At 40.1% G+C, this 23,174-nt stretch overlaps 1 protein-coding gene across 1 annotated transcript in view; it reads right to left on the reverse strand.

Annotated features, from left to right (window-relative positions):
* Positions 1-23,174, reverse strand: part of LOC128873088 (zinc finger CCCH domain-containing protein 13) — a 186,186-nt gene that overhangs the window by 104,775 nt on the left and 58,237 nt on the right. The window contains exon 3 of the mRNA XM_054116363.1: positions 11,429-11,504. Within this exon, the coding sequence (XP_053972338.1) occupies positions 11,429-11,504 (76 nt within the window). The remainder of the gene's footprint in view (positions 1-11,428; positions 11,505-23,174) is intronic.

The raw sequence follows: 23,174 nt of genomic DNA on the forward strand, positions 1-23,174 counted from the left end.
CTCTCTTGTTTCTGCGTCCACCCTTCTAGCTTCCACAAGCTCTGGAGAAATACTTCTGGGGAGACTGTAGTCAATATTTCACTCTCAATTTAAGAGCTCGTTTCCAGAAGAAAATCACTTTTAATTATGTTTACTCCACCTAGTCAATTCATCAGAGGGCAAACATGCCAAATAAAATAGGAGCATTAATTAATGTATTCAGTTCTTCAATTTGCATTCCTTTTATAATATTAAACTCGATAATATCATTATAATAAAAGTACTATTTAACACTATTATTTGCACTTACGAAACAATGTCAATATCGAGGCTAATCCGTAATTAACATTGCGAACAATTTAGTTCCATGATAAAAGTTATTTCGAATATAAGGAATTGATTTTACAATAAAGAAAAAAAAGAACATGAATGATTCCTGTAATTTTTTTTATAATTTCAGTGACGATCTACTTCCCCACGAAAAGAAGAAATGAATTTCACGTGATAGTAATAACGGAGCAACGAGCGAGACTTTCACATAATACCATCAAAGACTTAATCTAGCCCAACGGTTTAGGAATCTGCTTCAATTTCGGTTAATCGCAAATACCTTACATATTCGTATCCACATTCATCATCCAACTCGCATACCGGGTGTGCTAATGGAACCATTACGGAAACCGATTCCACACACGTTTGTAGATCGATCACTACCGACTAATCACAGCATCCTCGTCTACCGGCGATTCTAATTAAGTCTATGAGAGCTGCGGACCCCTATCATCAGCGCGTACAATGTTCGATAAATACCTGAACTTCAGCGTGCGCATTCTTTCGAATTTATTGTTACGCAAGGGACGCTACCTTCATTCCTAATATCGATCTAGATAAAATTACTTCGAATACAATGAAGAAATGAGTAGTATCCAAGTTTCGTAAAAGAAATTTTAACATTGTCTAGTAATCTCTATAGTTTTTTTATCATTACTAATGTGATATTAAAAAAAAAAAAACTATTAATAAAATATATTCGCTAATGCAACGTGTATATATCGGAACATAAATGATATAATTGACATTAATAGATTCGCAACTTTTATTAAATATTTACTATTTAGGAAGTGTACACATACTTCTGAGCGGGGGTGGGAGATCAGAATTTTGTTCATAACAAAGTTTGCTAACAAAAATTTGAAATAGTTTGGCGCTAACTTCGCGATTTAAAATCAATTAAAACTCGTACTTATTTCGAGCAGAATAACTCGTCCCTGGATACTGCAACGAATCACCCAGCAACAACAATGCTTCGAAACTCCTACCCAACTTGTAAAAAAAAAAAAAAAAAAGGAACATAGTAAGCCAGAGGTAGGAAATCACCTCATTATAAAAACTAGGCCAGATTCGCATCACCAGACACGAGGATCCGCGCGATTCCCAGGAAATCAACGCCACTCGACGGTGATTCAGGAAACCGACCGAAACAAGATATCTCAATAACTAATTATGAGCAAACAGACCAGCCTTGTACCAACCACCCTCCTCGAGGAAAGTATCCAACAAGCGAAACTCTCGAAAACACTTATCCAGCTTCCCGTCTGCGGGATATCCCTTGTACCGCGAACAAACGAGATTTATCATAAGCAGACAAGTTCGCGGATAAATCTCGAGGCGAGCAGAGGAGGCCGAAGGAGTTGCGTGGGTGAGAAAGAAGAACGGATAACGGCGAAGTCGAAGAAAAAAGTGTATGGGGAAAGGGTGGTTCTGGAGGGGATGGCAGCCGTAGAATGTAATTTGGAAAGTTTTCTCGTTAAATTGCGCGAAACGCGCGCGGTACGCGACCACGGGACGCTGAACGTCCGCGGACAGAGGCAAAGTGAATGCCCGGCGTCGGGGACAATGACGAGGGCACCGACTGATTTTAATTATGGAATCCGCGCAGGTAAAACGCTCAATTTTCCCATCATCCCTTCAGTCTTTGACCCTCTTTTCCGATCCACCTGGCCCTCTCGGCAATTTCAATCGAATCTACTCGCAAACCAACCCTGGCGCGCTCGCCACCCTCTCCTAGACCCAGCGCTATCGATTTCCACTCGAATCGAGCGAGATATCGGATAGCGTCGAGTTACCGATTCGTCGGTGTTCGTGGAACAACAAACGGCCACGTGTGGTCGGATCTCGAGGACTTTTCCGTGTTTCTCGTAACGCGGCGACGGAGAAAAGGGGACGGTAGGGCTGGGAACGACAGTCCTGACAGGGTATCGCGACGTGGTTTCGACCATGTAGCCGTAGCGGTTGCCGAACTTTTTGGAAGGTGCCCTTGGAAAAGGAAAAACAATCTCTGCGCACGATTGTCCCAATACTTTGCGGTTGGACGGCAGGATGAGCTGGGATTCACAGTACTCGAACGTGACTGTTTAGTTGACGACGGTTTTTCGTACGGATTCGACACTTTGTTTGGAGGGAGTTATCGTGTAATCACTTGCAGGCAAAGAGGCATACTCAAACTCAAGTAAGGGCGAGGTAACGAGGTCGAGGTCCGGGGATGACTAGCAAGGATGAAATTACCTATCAGCTAACGAAGGAAGGAATTTGGAATGTTTGCTGCTGGAGTTTAATTTGAGATGTTTGACGAATTATGAGAAAGCAGTGTTATCTTAAACAATTGTAAAACCAATACAGATTATGTTAGCATACAATAAATGTTAGATTAACCGACTCGAGACCAGGGATCTTTTAAAAATCATTGTTTGTTTGTATTTGATATTTAGAACAGTGAAAATGTTTGAATGGTGAGAGATGTCATTGTAGATATGTTTCATATCAATTAAATTATGACACACACTATGTGGTGTTCAAACAAATTAAATTATGATACACTTATTAACTATTGGGTCTTCGGAACATATGTACATATTCAAAAACGAAAAACACATGTAAAGAGGAAGGCTATATGTATCTCCATAAAACAGTATAAATTGGGGAATAAAAATTAGAAAATAATCGATTAAAGGGAAGTCGATCCCCAAACAAGTTTGCTTCAAAGTATGACAAGAGGAGCGTCAAGAATGGATGGCTCTTCTAATTCTATCGAAGCGGCTCTGGAAATTAAATTTGCGTAGAGGGTGTGCCCTGCAATTAGAAGGAACTATACCTCGTGTTTCGTTAACGATAGAAAAAAAGAGCAGAGAAAAAAGTTGAACGGTGTAACGTGCACCTTTCTATGGCCTCACTTTTTCATCGGTGTAGTGATGCATCTGCAAAGTGCAGGCGCACTTTTTTTTTTAATGAAACCGAATATACTTTCTAGGTGGATCGATTCTTCTCGTTATTTTGCTGTATAAAAGTGTTAACAGGAATGGTTTAAAAACTGAATGATTCGAAAAATATGATACTGAATAATTATTAATTAAATATTATATCGTTTAAATAATCGCATACGAGAGTCAAAACCAGAATTGGTGATTACAGCAGGATCGAGCCACTTATCGCGCGTATACATAACTGGTGTACGACTTCGGAGTCGTGTAGGGTCGCGGAGGGTTGAAACGGTCCGTTTCTCCGACGAATCCTGGAGGATGCTGAAACGAACACAATGCGTATCGAGGACTCCCGCGGCCAGCGTTATTCCCGAATGGGGAAATTGCGTCGAGACTCGAGCTCAGCCGCAAGGTAGATGGGGATCGGAGGAGTCAGGTAGATGTCAGAACCAGATACAACAGTTAACACCGGGAAACACCAAAACCGTAATTACTGCGGCCCGTAAAACAGCGAAACTGACTTTTCTATCTTTCTCGACCCTCACCCTTCTTGTTCGGCCACCTCTCCACCCGTTTTAACCGCCTGTTCTCGTCCAAGCGCGACCAATCTCGTTTCTATCCCTGTCGCGCGGGTCACCTGCATCGCTTGCCACGATTTTCCGGCTGGAAGTTTTACACACTCGTTGTACACACTTTTTCTGGACGAGCCGTGTGTCCAGCAATGCTAGGAAACTGGTAGACTGGTAATTTGGAACGGTGGCCGTGCCGTTACTTCGGATTCGCTCGCGTACTAAACGGTTTCACGCTGTGACCGGTGGATCGGTCGCAGCGATAAATGGATTCTTTCGACCTTTTGATCGTTTCCAAAGGTGCTCGAAGTACCCTGCCAATTCGGAGACCGTCTCCCTTCACCCTTTACCGGTTATCATGGTTCCTTCGGATGGATAGGTCCCTTGGGCGTTGGAAGCAGACCTCTGGGTTATTTGTACATATTTATTTGGGACGATGTGTACTGGGTAAAGATCTTGGTAGCAGATGAAGAAAATTATGGAAGGAATTTATGTTTATGAAATTTCTATGGATGTGACTTATGTAAACAAAAGAGAGGAATGTGATGCAGTATTAAATTGAAATAAAAGCACTCCTTGGTTGATCAGTATGGTTCTTTGCTGTGGTGACTAAGAGTAGACATACGACCAGAATAGTAGAAAACCTTCGGTGACTGAGAGTAGACATACGACCGCAAAGGATCAAATATTCCAAGCTAGACGCGAAAAATTCGCAAAAACCTAAACGAAAAATGATATTGCAAGGAAATATCCCTCAGATTACTATTCAAGAGCAACCATCAGCCAAGAGCAACCATCACCAAGCTTTGCCTTGCGAAACCACACGTGAAACGACGAGTGCGAGATGTCTTCAAAAAGTATCGGAGCCGCGAAGAAGCCGACCATTCAGAGAATTTAACGAGCTCCTTAACGGAACCTCCTATGCGTGCCCGCGTGCGGTTCAATCGTTGCAATCGCAAGCGAAAAAAATTCCGCAATAAATGCCACCGTCGCGGGGCAGATATCAACGAATGATCCGAATTCAAGGAGACTCGACGACGATCGGGAGGGTTCTCAAAGTAGCTCAACGACTCGTTATAAATTGTCGTCGACTGCTCCGTCTTGGATTCCCGAGGAACGCGACGTAATGGCGCGGAGGAGGACATCGAAGGGTTGGGAATCCTCCATCGCGAAGTTCCTTCCGACTGGTAATGGAAGGAACGGAACGAATTAATTCCGTAAGGACGAAAACTCGAGGACAAAGGCGAGATGCAGGATTCAAAGGACGCAATTGGATTCGAGAGCCCGATGCGAACGGGGGACGCTTACACAGGGCTATCCCTGCTATTCCGCTGATACAGTAGCAAGAATCCTCGTGCCTCTCCCTCCCGCGACGCCCTTTTCCACTTCGTCGTCGCCTATTCGCGAGGAGAAAGTTTGACACTCCTCTCGTGTTTCGTGAATTCTTTCCTTTATGAGTTTCACGTCACTTCTGTGCAATTATTTGAACATTGTGACTTCCCCAGATCGTGTACATATTTTATTTGCATATCGGAATAATTATTTACTCTTATTACTACGAGGAGATAGAACGTGGTAATCACATTTTCTTTTTTATAGGCTGACGGAAGATAATTGATGGAAAATAAGAGAATTTTAGGAATTTCTTTTTTTTTAGACATTACCGTCATTTGACTGAAGGGAGCCAAACAACTCACGGATCCTTTCTTGCATTAACAACGGGGATCGATACTAGCATAAACCGCTTCTGACAAAACGCCTTCTAATTAATACCCTCTGAAATATCGCTGTTCGCAAGAACCGCCTAATGATTTCCTTGACTGCCAGCCGAGGAAAAAGGACCGAAACGAAATCACTCCGCAAAGACAAAAACGAGTCACGGTTCAAAGCACTTAATTGGATCCGCGAGGAACTGACTATTCCACCGCGTGTCGACTTTACGATCGTTCTTTCGCGCGCCCCGAGAATTTCGGGAATTACGATTAAGAGCTTGCGAAACAAGGTTGGAAACTGCGAAGTGGATGCTCCACATTTTGCATAATTTATCGCAATCTCGTGGAATGCGTTTCGAGTAAGAAGCCAAGTTGGGGAACTACGGAAGGGAGGAGAAAGACTTAGGTGTGCGACGCGTTGAATAAACCAGAGTGCTAAAAAAGTCATCAGGATTGTGCGAAGCTCTTCGTGTACTTATTTTTTCAGCATTCGATCGCGTCGCTAATCTAATTTTAATACACCATGTGTTTGGTAAAATTCTCCATGATATATAACATTATAATATACAACCTTTTGAATAATAGATGAAATTGAATGCAAACCATTTTTCATATTTTTACATTATCAATGCTAGCAATGTTAGGCAACTTATATTATTTCAACCAACCAAACATCAGAAGTACTTATTGCATTAATACTTATCTATAGTAAAAAATAGCTTGGACAGTTTGCTGCCTTTTTCTCAGACCTGTTTCTATCACACAATTTAATTAAAGAGAATTAATTTAGAAAGTATTATAAGAGACACCACAGGAAACTGAGGAAAATATTTTCAACGATGAATCCGATATTCTTCTACTTTTTGTTCAAGAAATCTAACTTTCCACTTAATTGTAAGGTCAACTTCCTTCTCAGAAAACTAACAGTAGAAAGAAAGTTAACGCGATTTAAGAATTAATTTACCACGAAGCTGTGGGGAGTAAAAGTCCCCAAGGGGAGAAAATTCTTTTGCTTCGAAGGGAATTCATGTTTGCTACGAAACTTCAGTCAATTTCAAACAAAATGAAACCATTTTTATTCGGCAATATTCAGTAGCTGAATATATTTATAGATCCAAGTAGTGCAATAACATTCATTCAGATTTTCCCCCAATCTGCAGTCAACACAAATTTCGCAACCCTCTATTCAACGGTCAGCATCAATTTCCAGGCGTGAAACCGTCGATATTTTTGGCTGATGTCAGCTAGGTCTTGAATCCCGACCTTGTGTTTCTGATATTTCGCCCTATACACACATTTTCACCCTTTCTCCAACCTCTCGCCTTCCCTCCTATCCGAATCCTGCAACAGCGTTTCCCTTTTCCCCCATTTTCTCTCGTTTGTCTCATCAGCGCCCCTTTAAACTCTTTTTCCCTATTCAAACGTGTTCACTTTCCCTATTTGGTCTTTTCACTTATTTCTGTAGGAGTGGGAATGTGTGCGTGTGCGTGAGAGAGGAAGAGGGAGAGAGAGAGCGTTAGCTATAGGATAGATATAAGGATATTGTAACGTAGCTTTAGTTTAGTTTAATTTATGACCTGGCCACTTGGGCTGATGTTGTCCAGGCGCGCCTCGGCGAGGCCGCCTAGAACAACGTTCCCCTGCCTGGAAAAAACCCTGGGTAGTGTTTAACTTTAAGGGGAGGTAGAAACAGAAGCGTTGGAGACAGATTGAGTTGAGCAGTCGAAGGGTAATGACGGCGCGAATAGACGTAGAGCGGATCGTCGAGCGGACTCTGTTCATTTTAGTTTCATTAATAGTTAAGTTAGTATTTTATAAATAAAGTAACATATAATAAATCCTACATTTCGTTACGTTTTTCTACCTTCTGTTTAACATCAACATTTTTCTACGTTCTACTCTTTTTCCAGAATCACGAAAAAAATGTTAGAGTCAATGTTAGAATTAATTTTCTTGGTCCTGAACATTTTTCGTGTGCTTCGCGTTATTTAATGCAATTGAATTTTATGCAATACAACTCTATATGTAATTGACTTAAAAATTACAAAATTTGCGTGAATTTAAATAATTGGTATATCTATTGACAGCGCAAAATAGAATTACTTATGAGTTCCTGAGATTTATTATCGAGAGAAGTTAATTATTTCGTATTAAAAATAGACGCACATGTACATATATGTTTAATTAACAACTTATTTTCAACAATGTCCTGAATTAAAATGAGTTTGAGCTTGTGTTCGTTCCAAACAAAGTAATTCCTCCCTAAAGTGGCGAATATCTCCTTTAACCCGTTGATTATACATTAACTTTTACGTTCACTGGGTATTGTTTGCAAACATTATCGATACTCTAACCGCACATATATTGCACTCGTTCTACTCTCCAGCGCCTCCTCTGGTTTCCTTTTAAAGCACCCTCGAGTACCATAAACAGCGTATAAATATGCCTTATCGGTTTCTGTCTTCCTTCATGTGTTGCACTATTCCCTCCATTCTTCTACTCTTGAAACACTATCTCCCTTAATTTTTACTGTTTCTCACCTGGGCATGCCATAAGTCTGTTGCAGGTGTTTTTTGGTTTGAGAAAGATGAATTTATTGCTTCGAAAAGTCTAATGACTACATTTATCAATGAGTGCACATCTGAGCATAAACGTGTCATTATTTATTAAAAATTAGCAATGATATAGATCCTTATATTTTTTTATGTATGCCAAGGCAAGAGACTGTCTCCTATTTCAATAATACAAGTAATTTATATGGATTTTAGAATAACTCTAAATAAAACGAACATTTCACTATTATAGTTTTCTATTAAAATATTTGTGTTTCAGCTACCTGGGATGTACTCTTTCCCAAAACAGTATTATAACATTTTTTAAGGAAAAAAAAACAATTCGTATACCAACTCATCCGTACCGTTCATATTTTCGTTTTTAAACTTCGCTATTACCCTTATCGTCCATGGAAGCCTACACCCTACTGATTCCTACAGTAACATTTAAATAAACTTCCTCTTCCGATACATCGTTTAATTTCATTCGCACAAAAAACGAAGCCTACAATTACAATAATTCTTCCACCCCGCCCCGCCACGTTCCTCCTCAACAATTAAAATTGCCTACCACGCATTTCATTATTCTTTCCACCGCCGTTTTTCTTTATCTCCCCATCCAAATCCATTTTGCTCTTTGTTTCTGTACATTCCTCTCCTACCCTAACGCTCGCGACCACCCCCGTACAGTGTCTCCGCGCGGCTCCCTTCGCTAATCCTATGCTCACAACTCCCCCTCTTCCCAGCATCCATCTCGCCCCCTCGTTCGCCCCTTCACTTTCTCTCTTCGGGGTCTCTCCCTTTCGCGATCGCTCGGAAACGCCATAGACATTCCCAACCCAGCGAACCGTTCACCCCCGACAGTCGGGCAGGGTGCAAGCATCACCTCTCGACCGGCGCGGCGGCGCGATTCCACGTGTGCGCTTTCACCGTGACAAAGCCAGATTTAAGCTCCGCTTACGAGTCGGAGCTTTCCAGCTGGCTCCGAATGCGTCGGGGTCCGTTCGCCGCGCGCGCGTTGCTCTATAACGATTTTCCTCTCCCTGACGTTTCGTTATCAGCTATAATAGACTGCGTTTCGCGGCAGCGAGCCCCGCACGGAGATTTAGAGAGACGACCGTGATGTTCCTGCGGACATCGAACCATGGGCGGAAAAAATACCGCCCAATAACCGTCCTTTGTGCGAGTCAGCGAGGCAGTCGGCTCGGGGACTTGGCAAACATTTTCCAACAAGTGCTAATCGGGATGCGACACTAACTAATCCTCGCGTTTAATCTTTAAGGTTCTATAGTTGATGGTTAAGTTATATCTAGGTTGGTAGTCGACTCTATCTTCGAATTTTTCTTTTCACTTTTTTCATGTCAGGGGAATCTTAGGAGAAGTTGATGCTTTTATTTGGCAGTGGAGGATTAAGGTAATATTGAAGAGAAATTTTATGATAGTTATTATTGTATTAGGTGCGTGAATATTTCTTTATGATTCATGTATTCTCTATTTTATTTGCGAATGTACACTTGTTTCAAGATTAATCTCACCTGAGATAGTGAAAAGTCAAGTTTGAGCCAAGCGCGATGCGTGCAGTTTCTCTTCGTTGCACTCTTGGAAACAGGAACGGTTTCAAGGCCAGTAGGTTAATTCGCGAAAAGGATCGATCATCGTGGCTGTGGAGAAAGAAAGTAACGCGAAGAGGACGACGAGGATTAATAAAAATGGAATAAGGTTGTAAAAAATGCAAACGTTAAAAATATCCAAATGTGGAACTGGTAGTAATTGACAGCAAGTTATTGCCAGTGAAACAATATTTTGACAACGCTTTTATTTGAATGTTTTAAAGTCTCAAAAGTAAGTATAATGAAAGTACGTGTCCAAATAAGGAAGCTAATCGCGAAAAGTATTTAACTAAAACCGAAGACAAGAATATAAAATTTAATCACATTATTATAACATATGTTGATGGAGTATTACACTATTTAATTAACAAAAATATGATTCCCTTTTCATGACTTACCATGTTTACCAACAGTATATTGCACACGTAATGTAAAACACAAACTGCTACTAACTACTGTTCAGAAGTTCCACCGAATTGAGACGCGATCTAAACACAAAGCAGTTAGCCGTATGTTGATGACCAATTACTAGTATAACTTCGTCAGGTGAAATTGAATTAATTACAACACGATTCTCTTCAAGAGCTAATGAGCAACTACGCAAGATAATTAACCGGTATTGAATCAAATTGTTAAAGTCAAACCATGCGCGAGCGAAATTACTCGATGATCCTTAGTTCCATGAGCTCGCAAGCGGCTAATAATTTTGTTTCGGTCCATCAACATCGCCAACAAAAGAAAATAGTTTGGGAACTTGATTGAAGGGGCAACTGGAATGGTAGTGCGGATAAATCTTGTGTACGTGTCTCACAAATAGCGACAGGCATGGAATTCGATGAAACGAAACCAATCGATCCATACAAAAGCTTTTCATGACTCTTCCCTTTATCTAGCGGCGTAACATTCCTGTCACTGAGTATGAAGCTTGCCCAATCACCAGAGGTATAAAAACCGATAAGATGACTTCGTTCATATAATGTCCAATGTACACCCCGTTCATAAATATGTGGACACATTCCACGTTCAGTGAATAGTCACACTGTGAATTATTGCTAAAAAATTGTTCGTTACCATATTCTGTTTCGAATGTATATTTCATAACATTTAATAATATGAAAGTTTTGAATTTGTTCAGTGTACCGTTTTACTAGCGTCATGGGTCATTTCTCGACTCGCGAATCATAAATTCTCCGCCACCGAACTAAACGAGACCACTCGATAGTCGCAAATTCGATAAACTCGCAAGGAATGAAACTATCGCTCCGGTCGATCGGCGTCGTTGACGAAGAGAAATAGTTTAAGAGCTCGATTGAATGAGCAACCATAAAGGTGGGGGGTGACAGTCCGGGATAGACCCTGTTTACGCATCCCTACGAAAAAGAGACGGACGTGGAATTCGATGGGGGAAAAAGACCAATCGATCGTCGCTGAAAAGGTCGAAGGGAACGAAAGAAAAAGGGCGAATACGTACGGTGACAGACACGCGGAAGAACAAGAGAGAAAGAATGAAATAGATGCTTGACACCCCTCCGGTGTGCAATTCGATCCTGAAACAGGACCCAGGAGACGGCATAAAGCTCACTCCAGGCTCGTTTGTTCTTTCTTTCTTCATTTTAACTCCCCCACCAACAACGGCCACGACACTTCACGATCGTTCGTCCGTTGCTACTTGTCTCGCGATCGTCTCTTTCGTTTTGTCCCCGGGCGTCTCTTAGCGTCGCTCTTAAAGATTCAATTTAATTCACTCACCGTGAAGGGCCTTCAAATATGCCTTGCCGGCGTTGATCAGCTGCCTCGCGCCTGGATTGAACTTATCCAAGATGTTCTGTAATCATCAAAATAGTACGTGTTCAAAAATCAGTCCTTATTGCACTAATTTTAATGAGTAACAGACATTTAATTATAAAACTTTTAAGCGAAGATAATGGTGTTGTGTGTCACTTCTTTTAAATATTGTGTGAAAATGAGTAGTGTTCTACATAATTATAAGAGTTTAATGTGTACAATAAAATATTTCATTTGAATTCGTACGCCAAGAGGTGGAGGAAGCAAGGGGATGAAAATGTAGATAATCTACAGTTTTCAGGAAATGGTAGCTACAAATTATTCCATTCAAGTTTACAATTGGGTAGTTTCCTCGACGCGTAGTGGAAAATTATTGCACTTCTTCTGGAAAAGTTCTGCGGAGTATGAAAAATGGTTTTATGGAACAACATCGTTTAAAAACTTGGATGCAAATTCAGGATTCGCTGCCTAAACTGCGCATGAAGAAACATTGGACGCATTTCATTGAAAATAAAAACAAATGAGTGAAATACGAATTCAAAATTTGAAATTAACAATTTATAAAGAAACGATTCATTAATACAAGACAAATTGATAAAATCCTGTCATCATTCTGCTAATAAAATACGCGATTAATTACAACAATACAATATGCGAAGTAATAACCAATTTTCACAGTGCATCTAGTTAAAATCCTCTTATTACCACCGCGTTAATTCAGACAAGAATGGCTATCTACGCTATTGTAACTGTGTCTCGTTAGACCTAGCCAAACACATCTTCGTCAGGCCTTGATCGATGGTTGCCCGTACTGGCGAGTGTTAACAAGCATGAGCTAATCAAATTACATCATTACGACGAATTAGATTCCTATGCATGAACACACGTTAGCCTTCGGTCTTGGAATGCGGTCTGTAACGTATTTAACGTATTCTACAATCTGTCGAAGAATTACCTATTTGCCACCTGAAAACGTTGTCCTTGAGAATTCAAACCGGTTTGCAACACCAATTTTCGATATAGTTGGACTATACATTATTGATAATAGATCTACATCTACATCAGTTTTTAGATAATAAATTTAGTTAATGAAATTCTGCAAGAAATTAATTATGAAACTCGTAGATGATCAGTAGATACTAGCAATACCTGTTGAAGCAAACATATTTCAAGCTATAATACTGACTGTATCTTCACTTCTTGAACAGTTTTCAAATTGATCAAGAAATGAAAGGGAAACCATGTACTACATATCAAGAGAAATATAAATCCAATCACCTGGGAAGATATTGTTTCTTCTTGAAGAAGTTAGTAAATAAACAATCAAACTCTGATTAAATTTAATATTGACATGGTATTGAAAATTCTTTGTGAATAGTATCCTTCAAAAAGAACGTAAATGTATTCGATAAAATTCTACATATATTCTACAAAAGAAATTGTTGACATGCCCTGCACATGTACTTGATTTTTCCTAGGCTGTTTGCCCTCGATAAAATTGTCTCCCAGAACACGACAGCGTAGAGAAAATCAGATTCCCAACAGACGTCAATTCACCGGGAAACAATTCTCCATGGTTAAATTCGGAACCCAAATATCAGACTCTCCAGCGCGCTTTCGACAACTTCGCCGTCGAGATCGTCCCGTCTTCGACCGTCCGAAGTGGATACCAGCAAACCGAGCTGAAAAGTAAACCGAAACAATGTCACCGGAAACTTGTGGCTAGTTGATAGCGGACAGATAGCCGAATAAACAGGATTCTCCTGAAGGACACCGGAAGACGAATAACGAGAGATGAGCTGCTGCTAGCTATCACGAGAACGTGTACGAACGCCTGCGGCATTCCAGCTTTGAGGACGAACCTCGTCGTCTTCCTGCGTCTATCTCTTCCTGCAACTTCTCTTCATCGCCCCCTACCTGCTCTCCTTTCACCCAGCGTTCAAGGCGACGCCTTTTAGCTACCTACGGTAACCCAGACCAGCGTTTCCCAATCTGGACACCTTGGAGGATGGAACAATTTATTAATACTTTATTCTAAGCTTGGAGTTCTTCTGTTTGTGTTTTATGGAGTTGTCCTAGCTTGGAGCAACTGGAAATCGGTGCATCTTCATTATTTTATGGTCAAACATCAATGGTAGATGTTTTCCTAAACGTTGAGTATTCTTTTATGTGGTCAATTAGGGCGTTCTCCAGTTGTATTGTAGATTATAGTATAGGTGGCACAAGTGTGGTTCCGGTTACAACATAGGTGGCGCTTGTCATGCTCAAATGAACGACCCTCTCATTCTTGACGTAGAGAGCTCCCACAGAAATACCTCTTAATTAAGGAAAAATTGAAATTTGAAAAACTCTGTTTTAGAGACTATTCGATAACTAAAAACTGAAAACGTATACTCATTTAGAATTTGTTCTTGAATCTATCTTAGGGTCTCACAAGTTTAAGGAAAATGGTGTTTGGGAAACACTGCCCTAGAGATTGCTCGGTATCTCAGGACTTTAGGACAACGAGGAGCGTGTTTTGCGAAACTGGTGAGGGAGTTGGGCGACGGCGGTGACGAGGGGCGTTCAACGCCCAAAAACACCGAAATTCTGGCGGCTAATAAGATCTCGAACAATTTGCGACGATGCCACTGATCCCCCGTGACATCCATCATCCGTTGTCGCTACACTTCTTCCCCGAGGTGGTAAAGGAACCAACCGGGCCAGAAGAATGTTAATAACAGGCTGCACCGTGCCGTGAGTAATGAGCCGTGTACTCGAAAAGTGGAGCGACCCAGGCGATGGAACAAACAGGTTCGCGGAATTTCGGTCCTTCGTGGAAAGGAAGTCAAACGACTTCCGTGGAGCAGTTACGATAGTCGTTGATGGTGATTGGTCAATATTCTAGGTTGAGGAAACAATCATCTTTAGAATTATTTAGGTACATTTGATTGCCTGAAAAGTCCATGTCGATTTTTGGTAGGTAATACAGTTCTTAAAAGGTGGAAAAATTGATCAACAAAATGGTACATACGTAACTCGATAAATATATATAAAAATTCAAATGTGCCCTTGAATTTTTCTTAAAAATTGGCACGAACTTTCTAAACCACCCGATATTAAATGAATAATAGTAGGTAGTGAGTGGACAGGTACACAAAACAGAACAATTTATCTATGGTTCTTTATAAACCTTGTATAATTGCAAATAAAGAAAAAATGGAAAGACCTGCTCATGTGTTTATACATATAAAACTTCTTTCTAAAAAGTCTGCAAAATTAATACATATAAAATTACTGTTCATAAATTAAGTAATCGCTACTGTTATCAATAAGTCCCTGCCACCAAGAAATTACCCCTTGCCATTGGTAGGTCGGCCTTCGCTTTAAGAAATTCATTAGTTATGAATAGATTAAGTGATAAGAAGCAAGAACTGACGTGAGACTAAATGGCGACGCGATGTTCGACTGAAAATAGCGCAAAACGATCCGACACGCACCGTGAAAGCAACCAGTAGAAACTCGTCGGTACAATTCAAACTTGAAATCAGATTCCGGAAGCCAGTAGAGCTCTCGGAGTTCAAAGAACGACGCGAATGTGACCCTGGCATGAGCCAGATAATGGTACGTATTCCCCTCCTACGAAATAACGAGTCATATTACTTCACAGTACGGGATGTGTCTTTGCTTATCCCCGTTATGTAATTTGGCCGGAAACGGGGTAACGAGAACGGCGGTGTGGTCAAAGGGCTAACTGAACTTGCGTGACTAGTCCCTATGGTGCGTCGATGCTGACTTGAATTCGAAATTCCCGTACCGTCAGGGATCGTAGCCGAAACACACGGTGCCCAGATCGCTCGAATTCACTGAACTATGTCCACTGCATTATGCCACGATATCCCGTAGGGCATTCTGCTTCTCAGGGTGACGTGGAATTTGGGTAATGAAGCTCGCATAGCAAAAAGGAGCCGGAACTAATTATTACCGAACGAACATACGTCCACTGCTGTTCGAATAGTTCTCGATTTCTCTGAGATCAGAACAACAGGCTTCATCCAATTTGCTTCATCCAGGTGAATGTAATTTTATCGAATGATGAGATTACGATTTATTTTTCGTGATATGAGATTCATAGCGGAGTAAATGAAGAGGAAATGTAATATTAGAAGTGCCACTGCACAATTTCAATTATGTTTGTTCCTATGATAATTTCAAGAAAATTTTATACATATCACATATATTACAATATTTATAATATTCATTGACTGAGTGAATTCCAACATCTATTTCAATTCAAATTATTCTATCATTGCTCTGAAAAATCACATTGAACATGATCACAAATAACCCACCAACATCGAGGAATCCTTCAAATAAAACCACACATCTGATAACATATCAGCAATAACGTCATCCGGAAGTTACAAATGAAATTTATAAATAAAATCACGCCTGCATAAAAGCATATAAAATCTACTTATAGTAAAATCGATCTCTGTGCGATCTCACAGGAAGCAGGAAGCAGCTGCGAACTCAATTACATTAAATCTCGAAAATGGATTAATTTATGCCAACGTGGAAGAAAATGGTTCGCAGCTGGTAACAAGGATTAATTGCCAGGAACGCCTCGGCTAAACATTTGCCGTGGGGATGCGTTTAATTCGCAAGAAAGCGTTAAATTGTTCGAACGTCAAACGCTCATCCGCAGCTGATGGACGTTAAAGCACCGAGAATTTCGATCCGCGATCGTTAATTCGCAGGATCGTTGCTCGAGGAGATCGAACGTGGCCGGTGGGAAACAATCGTCGCGGCCGCGGCAGCGGTACGATCGCGAAACGATTCGTTCGAATCTGCCTGAGGCCAAGTGGTGGTAAAGAACGCATGCGAGGTGAACGAACGATCAAACACATATCAAGTGGTCTTCCGCTATTGAAGAAATGACTTGTTTGCTTGCTGACATTCTACTCCGGAGGGGTTCAGTGACTGAACGACGTCCCGCAGACGAGACGTGCAGTATTTATAAAAGAGATTTTTCGATGGGAACAACATTGTTTGCTCTTGCGTTTACCTGAAGACAACTCTGGTGAGCGGAATTTTAAGAGTATGCAGAACGCTCGGCCACCGACTCTTCCACCTCGTTCAGTAGGTCACTCTTCGCTCTTCGGGGTTGGACAGGAAACTGTCTCACCTGCTTTGCTTTGCTTTAATATTTTATTTGACGTTTTTCATGCAGTTGCCAATGGACTAGTGATTTCTAATATTAAACAAGTGGAACTAGACGTTTCTACAAGTCCAAACGCGTTAGTAATTTCTTGGCACTCTTGACGCTTGGTTCTATTTTTCATGAGGCTTCCTAAACCTTGTAAACCTGCCCTCTGCTTTCAAAATCTTTCAAAGCAAGTACAAATGTTTCTTTAACGCAGCAATGCACATAACTTATAAAAAGCAGGTATTATGCTCCTGACCAAACGTAGATTTCTAAAAGAATGTAAGATATTAGAATTTATCGCGACGTGGGTTTCACTTTGAGTAATACAACCAATTACTTCCAAAGTGGTATTGTTTCATCATTACCTAACATGCTTCATAAGGCCACGACGTTCGCATGTGTTAGACGTCCCATCCTAACACAGAAGTCGAAGGTCTCAGGAATTCAAGGTAACTTACTGTCCCAGATTTCTAGATTTCTAATGAATAGGACAGAATTAGTTAAGCTGTAGAGCTTCCTCTCAAACGATACAAATTTGCGACGTCCAGCTTCAGAATTTTATTATTTTCGACAGTACTCGGTATTACGTAAAATAAATGCCTGTCGCGAATTAACAAAAATGCTACAAATAATTAAAAAATGTCTAAAGACCGTAGAAAATAGATGTAGAATCTTTATTATCCGACGTAGCCTAGGAATCGTCAAACGATAAATTTGTTCTGTTAAACTAAAGAATACTGTTATTGTACCTTCACCGTTAAACAATTAAATATGGCCGAAGACAGAGTAACAGTGCTGTTGGCATCGCGCGATGAATTGCAAACAGTTTCAGGGTACGTTGGCTGGCGAAACGTCAATTGGCCACGCGAGTCGGCAAATTTACTCGCGATCTTTTCATCAAACCGGTTCCCTCGGTAAGCATATCATCCTTGACCTCTCGAGCATTGAAAAAATGCCTCGAAGTACCGTACGTCAGTTATAACCAGCGACTCCCATGTCGTTTGACAATGCAAATTTATAGCCCTAGTTTTCACAACGAAGGCTTCCCAGAAAGAAAGGTGTCCGAACACTGGTGACGGTTACAAATCGAAAAGGTGACATTCCTGGCCACCAGTTTGTCAGGACTTGATGAAACCGTCGATGGAGACGACCTTGTGGCAGCTACTTGGAAACATTCCACGCAAGAAATTTTCTAGCGAAGGGACTCTGAATAACATTTTTTATGGCATACATTTCGTAATAAATTAGAAAACTTTGAAAAAGTGTAAAATATAACCGAGACTCACATTTTATTTTAGGTACAATAGACCCATGTTTTTTTTTTTTTTTTTTAAGGACTATCATACGTAGAATAATATTTTATCATATCGCAAAATTTATAAACGACTTTCTAATATATTTAATTATTATATTAATTTCTTTCACTCCTTATTTCATTTATTTTTCTTCTTTAATACAGACGTTTGATATTTCTTTATATTCACATAACGACGTACATTTCGTTCCTAGAATTTTCTCGCGTATAAATTACGAATTCCGCGAAAAACATCATATTGCGTCGGAAATGGGTAAACTTATTTTTACGCCGTGTTACATTACATCTTTGTAATAACCGTAACAGGAAAGTAATGATGCAATATCTCACCAGCTAGTCGGAACGCAGTGTTATTTTTTACCACTACGAAAATTAGACAAAATTGTGTATTATGAAGGGGGAAACATATTGCTCGTGTCATTTCGGCGACGCACGGAAAATTCTGGTCCATATTTTCAGTAAGTGTTAGTTTCACTGCTGGACTGTAAGGAATTACATTTAATAAAACCCCCTGGCTAGAAATACTTTTTCATAAGAGAAATTTCGAAAGTATGTACAATCTCTGTAGACGAGCACGTCAAAGAATTATAATTTTGCAGTCTCGATCGACCAACTGAATTGAATAAATTACCATATAAAAAAAATTTACTGAATATAAAAGACTGTTTTCGCGTCCAGATTTTGATACTTATCGATAGTAAGTCTCACAATATCATTTGAGCAAAAAATTTTGCACAAACATAGTTCAATATGGGAAATTTACATCTGGAAAACAAAGGCTTGACATTAAAAATAAATAATAGGTTCGTACGTAAAACTGTTCAAACAAATTCTATGATCTATGGAATTTGAAACTACAATTGAAAAAACCGATTTACGACCAGAGATATCGCCGAAATATCGACTCCGAGCATCGACTAGAATTGCCTGTCAAGCTTCCTGTTGCCGAATAAAACACGGATCGTTATGAAATCAAATGGAACAGAACTGAATAGTATGCTTCGATTTGAAGCAATACCGTTACAAGTACGACTGGTATACTCCGAGCACAATGGCCCCCATTGAAAACGTTTTGTCCGTGATAAAAGTACCTTTCCACTTCCTGGTGTTTCTTTTTCCCACCCCTCCGTCTCTTTCGACTCCCTGGTAAACAGATCACGTATAACCGCGCAGAAAGTCCTTTCAGGAGACAAAAAGAGAGATTTTATAAAAATGTGATCGTAGGCTCGACTGAGTTGCACGCATCGATGCCACTGGAATTGAAGATGGTTAAAATTCTATTGAAACAACCAGTGACAAATAAAAACATCCCATAGCGGTTTATTTCAGTGAACAGTTATTCAAACAAACCTTCATTTGCTTAACATTGAATATTCTTTCACGTTCAGCTTGTGTAATTTTTATTAAACGAACATGGAATCAGGAGTTTTTTGACATTCATTCATTATTCGAAATGTGTACCTAAGTAGAAATTCTGTTACATATATATATATATATATATTTATATTAAGCATGTATCGCATATTATTGCCAATTCAAATTGAATTTAATAAATGGAAATAAAAATTTCTCAGTAAGAAAATAATGAAGAAATTGATGACGTGACGCGATTGGCAGAAGCATCTTTGTCTGCGCATTTTTGCGATGAGCAAGTATCACGTGAATAGTTTAAGATGAAATCATCCCACAAAGATTATCCTTTTGATGTTGTGATTGATCACCGTTGCGTTTTACCACCTACTTTCACACGTTAATAGTCGGTTGTATACTATTATTTAATTATTGCAAGGAGCCAATCGTTTGCATGTCATTACCACGTCAAGGAAGGCGACGTGGAATGTAATTAATGCGTATTGCTTGTACTGCAATTCTTCATAGCAAACAAGTTCAATTCTCTAGATATATATTCTTTCCAAGGAATCATGCATGGATTACGAGGAGGTGAAATTCCAATGTGTTTATCCGTCGAATCTCTTGGAAGCTCCATTATAGTCAACAATGATTTGCATGAAAAGAATGCACGTACGACGATAAACTGGTTAACCTTCTCAGGAAAAAATCATTTTATTTCACAGAATACCTCTTATTCGTATACTTGATGCAAATAAATAATAGGAGTACTCCTTTTTTTTGTAAGTACACTCTTTAGACAGTGATAAATATTTATTCTCATTTTATTTGCGTTGTCATTGAACAATTGCGTCGACAGATGTTACTCGTCACACGTCAATTTAAAGAGTAGAAGCCTGCTATTCGCACTGTTTGTTTGTAAGATTATGTATACGGGCAGTATTCATCGATTAAAGTGAACAATGGATAAAATCAAGATTCGCTTAGTAGGTTCTCTGTATGACTTCAATCGTGGAAACAATGCATTCGAGGCAACTCGAAACTTGAATGCAGCATTTGATGAAAGCACACCCAACGAACGGACAACACGCCGTTGGCTTGCTAAACTGTGTCCTGACAATATGAGCCTTGTAATGATCCGTGCGTTCGATCTGAAGCTGCTATCGATAACAGTGAGTTCAAGCAACTAATTATCAGTTGTAAACAAGACATTTCTGTCAATCTTTCAGGTGAGGTAATAGACGTAAAACTCAGTAATTCTCTGGCCAACTACGGTCAGTATTACTGACAAAGTCACTAACAATACCTGGATGAAACGCCAAAATGTATTTTTAACGTTTCATTTGTTTATCATAATGACGAAATTAATTAACCAACAGTGGAGAACACTGGAGCACATCTGAGCTTATAGCGTTTTTTCAGAACGCTCTAAACTGATAAACTCTACTGCCTCCAAACGAGAAATGCTACACAATAACAATTATTCGATAAACATTATCAATACAATACAATAAAAATACAATATATGAATTTCATAAGTTTGCACATCGAAGGTCCGGTACTAAAAGACACGAATGACGTAAGTTTCCGCATCGAAGGATCCACACTCGCTTGGAAGTTCTAGTCCTATTGAAAATTCCGCAAGGATGCCGGAAAAGGGTGCACGTGGAGAAACAAGGTCAATACCGGGGGCAACAAGGTTAAATTTAACCCGGCACCGATTCCGTTATAGTCCACATAACTGAGCGTGCTGCCTAACCGGCGCTCAGCAAGAAAATGGAAGCAATACGAGGAGCAGGAAGGTTTCTCTTATTGGCAACCAGTTGGTCTCCGTTGGAATAAAAAGCAGACGGAGAGGGAAAGAGAAAAATCGAAAAGGGGACGAAGAAAGACGACGAGGGCGGACAAGGAGAGAGAAAACGAAGCGGGAGAGCCTGGCTAGAAGGCGGAGATGAAGAAGAAGCCAATGAATGTCGACTAACGGTACGCGATGCATGAATTTCATGCACGTTGGTGTATCAGTGGAACGCACACGTACGACCGTATGCGCTCTTGTAAATGCCAACCGACACGTGTAAAAGCACATCCAGGGTCGAGCCATTGACGCCAGATATCTTCCAGCAACCTCGAAACGCAGTTTAACAAATTTTATTCTGGATAGGACATAGAATGAATGGTCATAAATAAATTCCAAAATTCATCCATTATTAATCAATGAAATTCCATCGTTTAAAAAAGTTTATTCATATATTCTGTTAAAGTTGGCGCCTTGTCGCTCGACTGTGTACCTATTTGTGTGTACCTATTTGTATCCGACAAGTAAACACACCGGAAGGTGAGCGGAGACAGTAATCAATCGACCAGCAACTGTTTTCAGGATAAAAACGTATAGACATAGACGACCACGTGGCTGCAAAAGTTTCGTTTTCAGAGATTAGAAGTTTTTTCTACGGGTCCGAGCAGATTATTTTTGTTATATTTTATTCTGTTTTTTTATTTTGTTTGCATTGTATAAATATATACAGTTGGAATAAAAGTGATCAGCTCATTGTCTACATGTTCTTTATTCGCTAATAAATTGGCAGTTACTGGAACCCGATTTACTAGAATAAAATTTCATTCTCATTTCAAAAGATTTGGTATAATTTAACGACAAGTTTTATTCGGCAAACGAAATGACAATTCAAATTGTTCTTGAAATAATATTTTAGTGCAATATTTACACTACAAAAGATTGAACTCCAGCACAAAATTGAAGTTTTCCAGGGTAGAGGATATAAAAATATTGTTAAACCAACCCCGAGGACACGAATCGTCGACGCACCCGTCCTCTTTGCGCATCCTGCTCGTTCCCTCCCCCGCTGGCACTTCGATCCTCTGTTTGTCTATCCGTGAATTCATCCTGACTATCTGGGAATGCCATCGGCTGATCTGAATTTCAGATTTCCAGGGCTGCGCTTCGGTAAGTAATGTTCGGGGCTTGGAACGTATGATCTGTCAGCGCAGCAGTCGTAACGAATGTAATTTTTGAAGTGTCGCTCGCTCGCTGCCGTTATAATAGCGATGATAGATGCGAATCGCCCGCTCGCCTTTGTGGTTTCGCGTTTCTCAATAAACTAGGTATGAGTTACGAGCTGTTAAAAGGACTTTCTGCGATTAACTCCCCCGCCTACTATCGACAGCATCTCTTGTTTCATCCCCCGGTGACCGTCGACGCGAAAGCTCCGCAAGCATTTCTCTTTTTTTCATTAGAAAAGCCATTCGCTGTCGATTTTCGTACTTTAGAAGTTTGGACCTAGTAATTGTAGATTTTATGTGAAATGTAGTGACTAAGTTGCAGGTGTTTGCCCAATAGTATTGTAAGTTTGGCAACTTAATGATACTTTGCAAAGTTTCCGATGGTTCACTGATAACTCGAAGCTCGCTATCGAAACGATCAATAATTATGCAACGGTCACTGTCGACTGCGCTCTTAAACACCCCGTTACGCAAACGAAAGTTGTCAATTACTGAAATTTTTATGCGAGCAACCAGTTGTACGTGTTGCAAGTAACACGCGACGCGAAATAAAAGTATCCTTACAATCACGTTGTCTTTCCAATCGTTAAATCACGCGATAATTGACGTCACGTTTCGTAATGAGAACTGTCTCTATCGAAACGAAGCGTCAAGGGAAAATATATCGGAAGCATTTAACGAGGACTAAAAATATCACAGGCGAAGAAACCGTTAATGAGCACTGTTTAAATTTTGATTAAAATATAAACTTCATAACGAAATTCAATATTGTTTTTGTAACAAGCTTAAAGAAATGCTTCTGAGTCATTCTCAATTACTCTACTCATCGTCTCACATTT

The sequence above is a fragment of the Hylaeus volcanicus genome, chromosome 3, assembly GCF_026283585.1.
Source record: "Hylaeus volcanicus isolate JK05 chromosome 3, UHH_iyHylVolc1.0_haploid, whole genome shotgun sequence".
In the NCBI taxonomy this organism is placed as follows: Eukaryota; Metazoa; Arthropoda; class Insecta; order Hymenoptera; family Colletidae; genus Hylaeus; species Hylaeus volcanicus.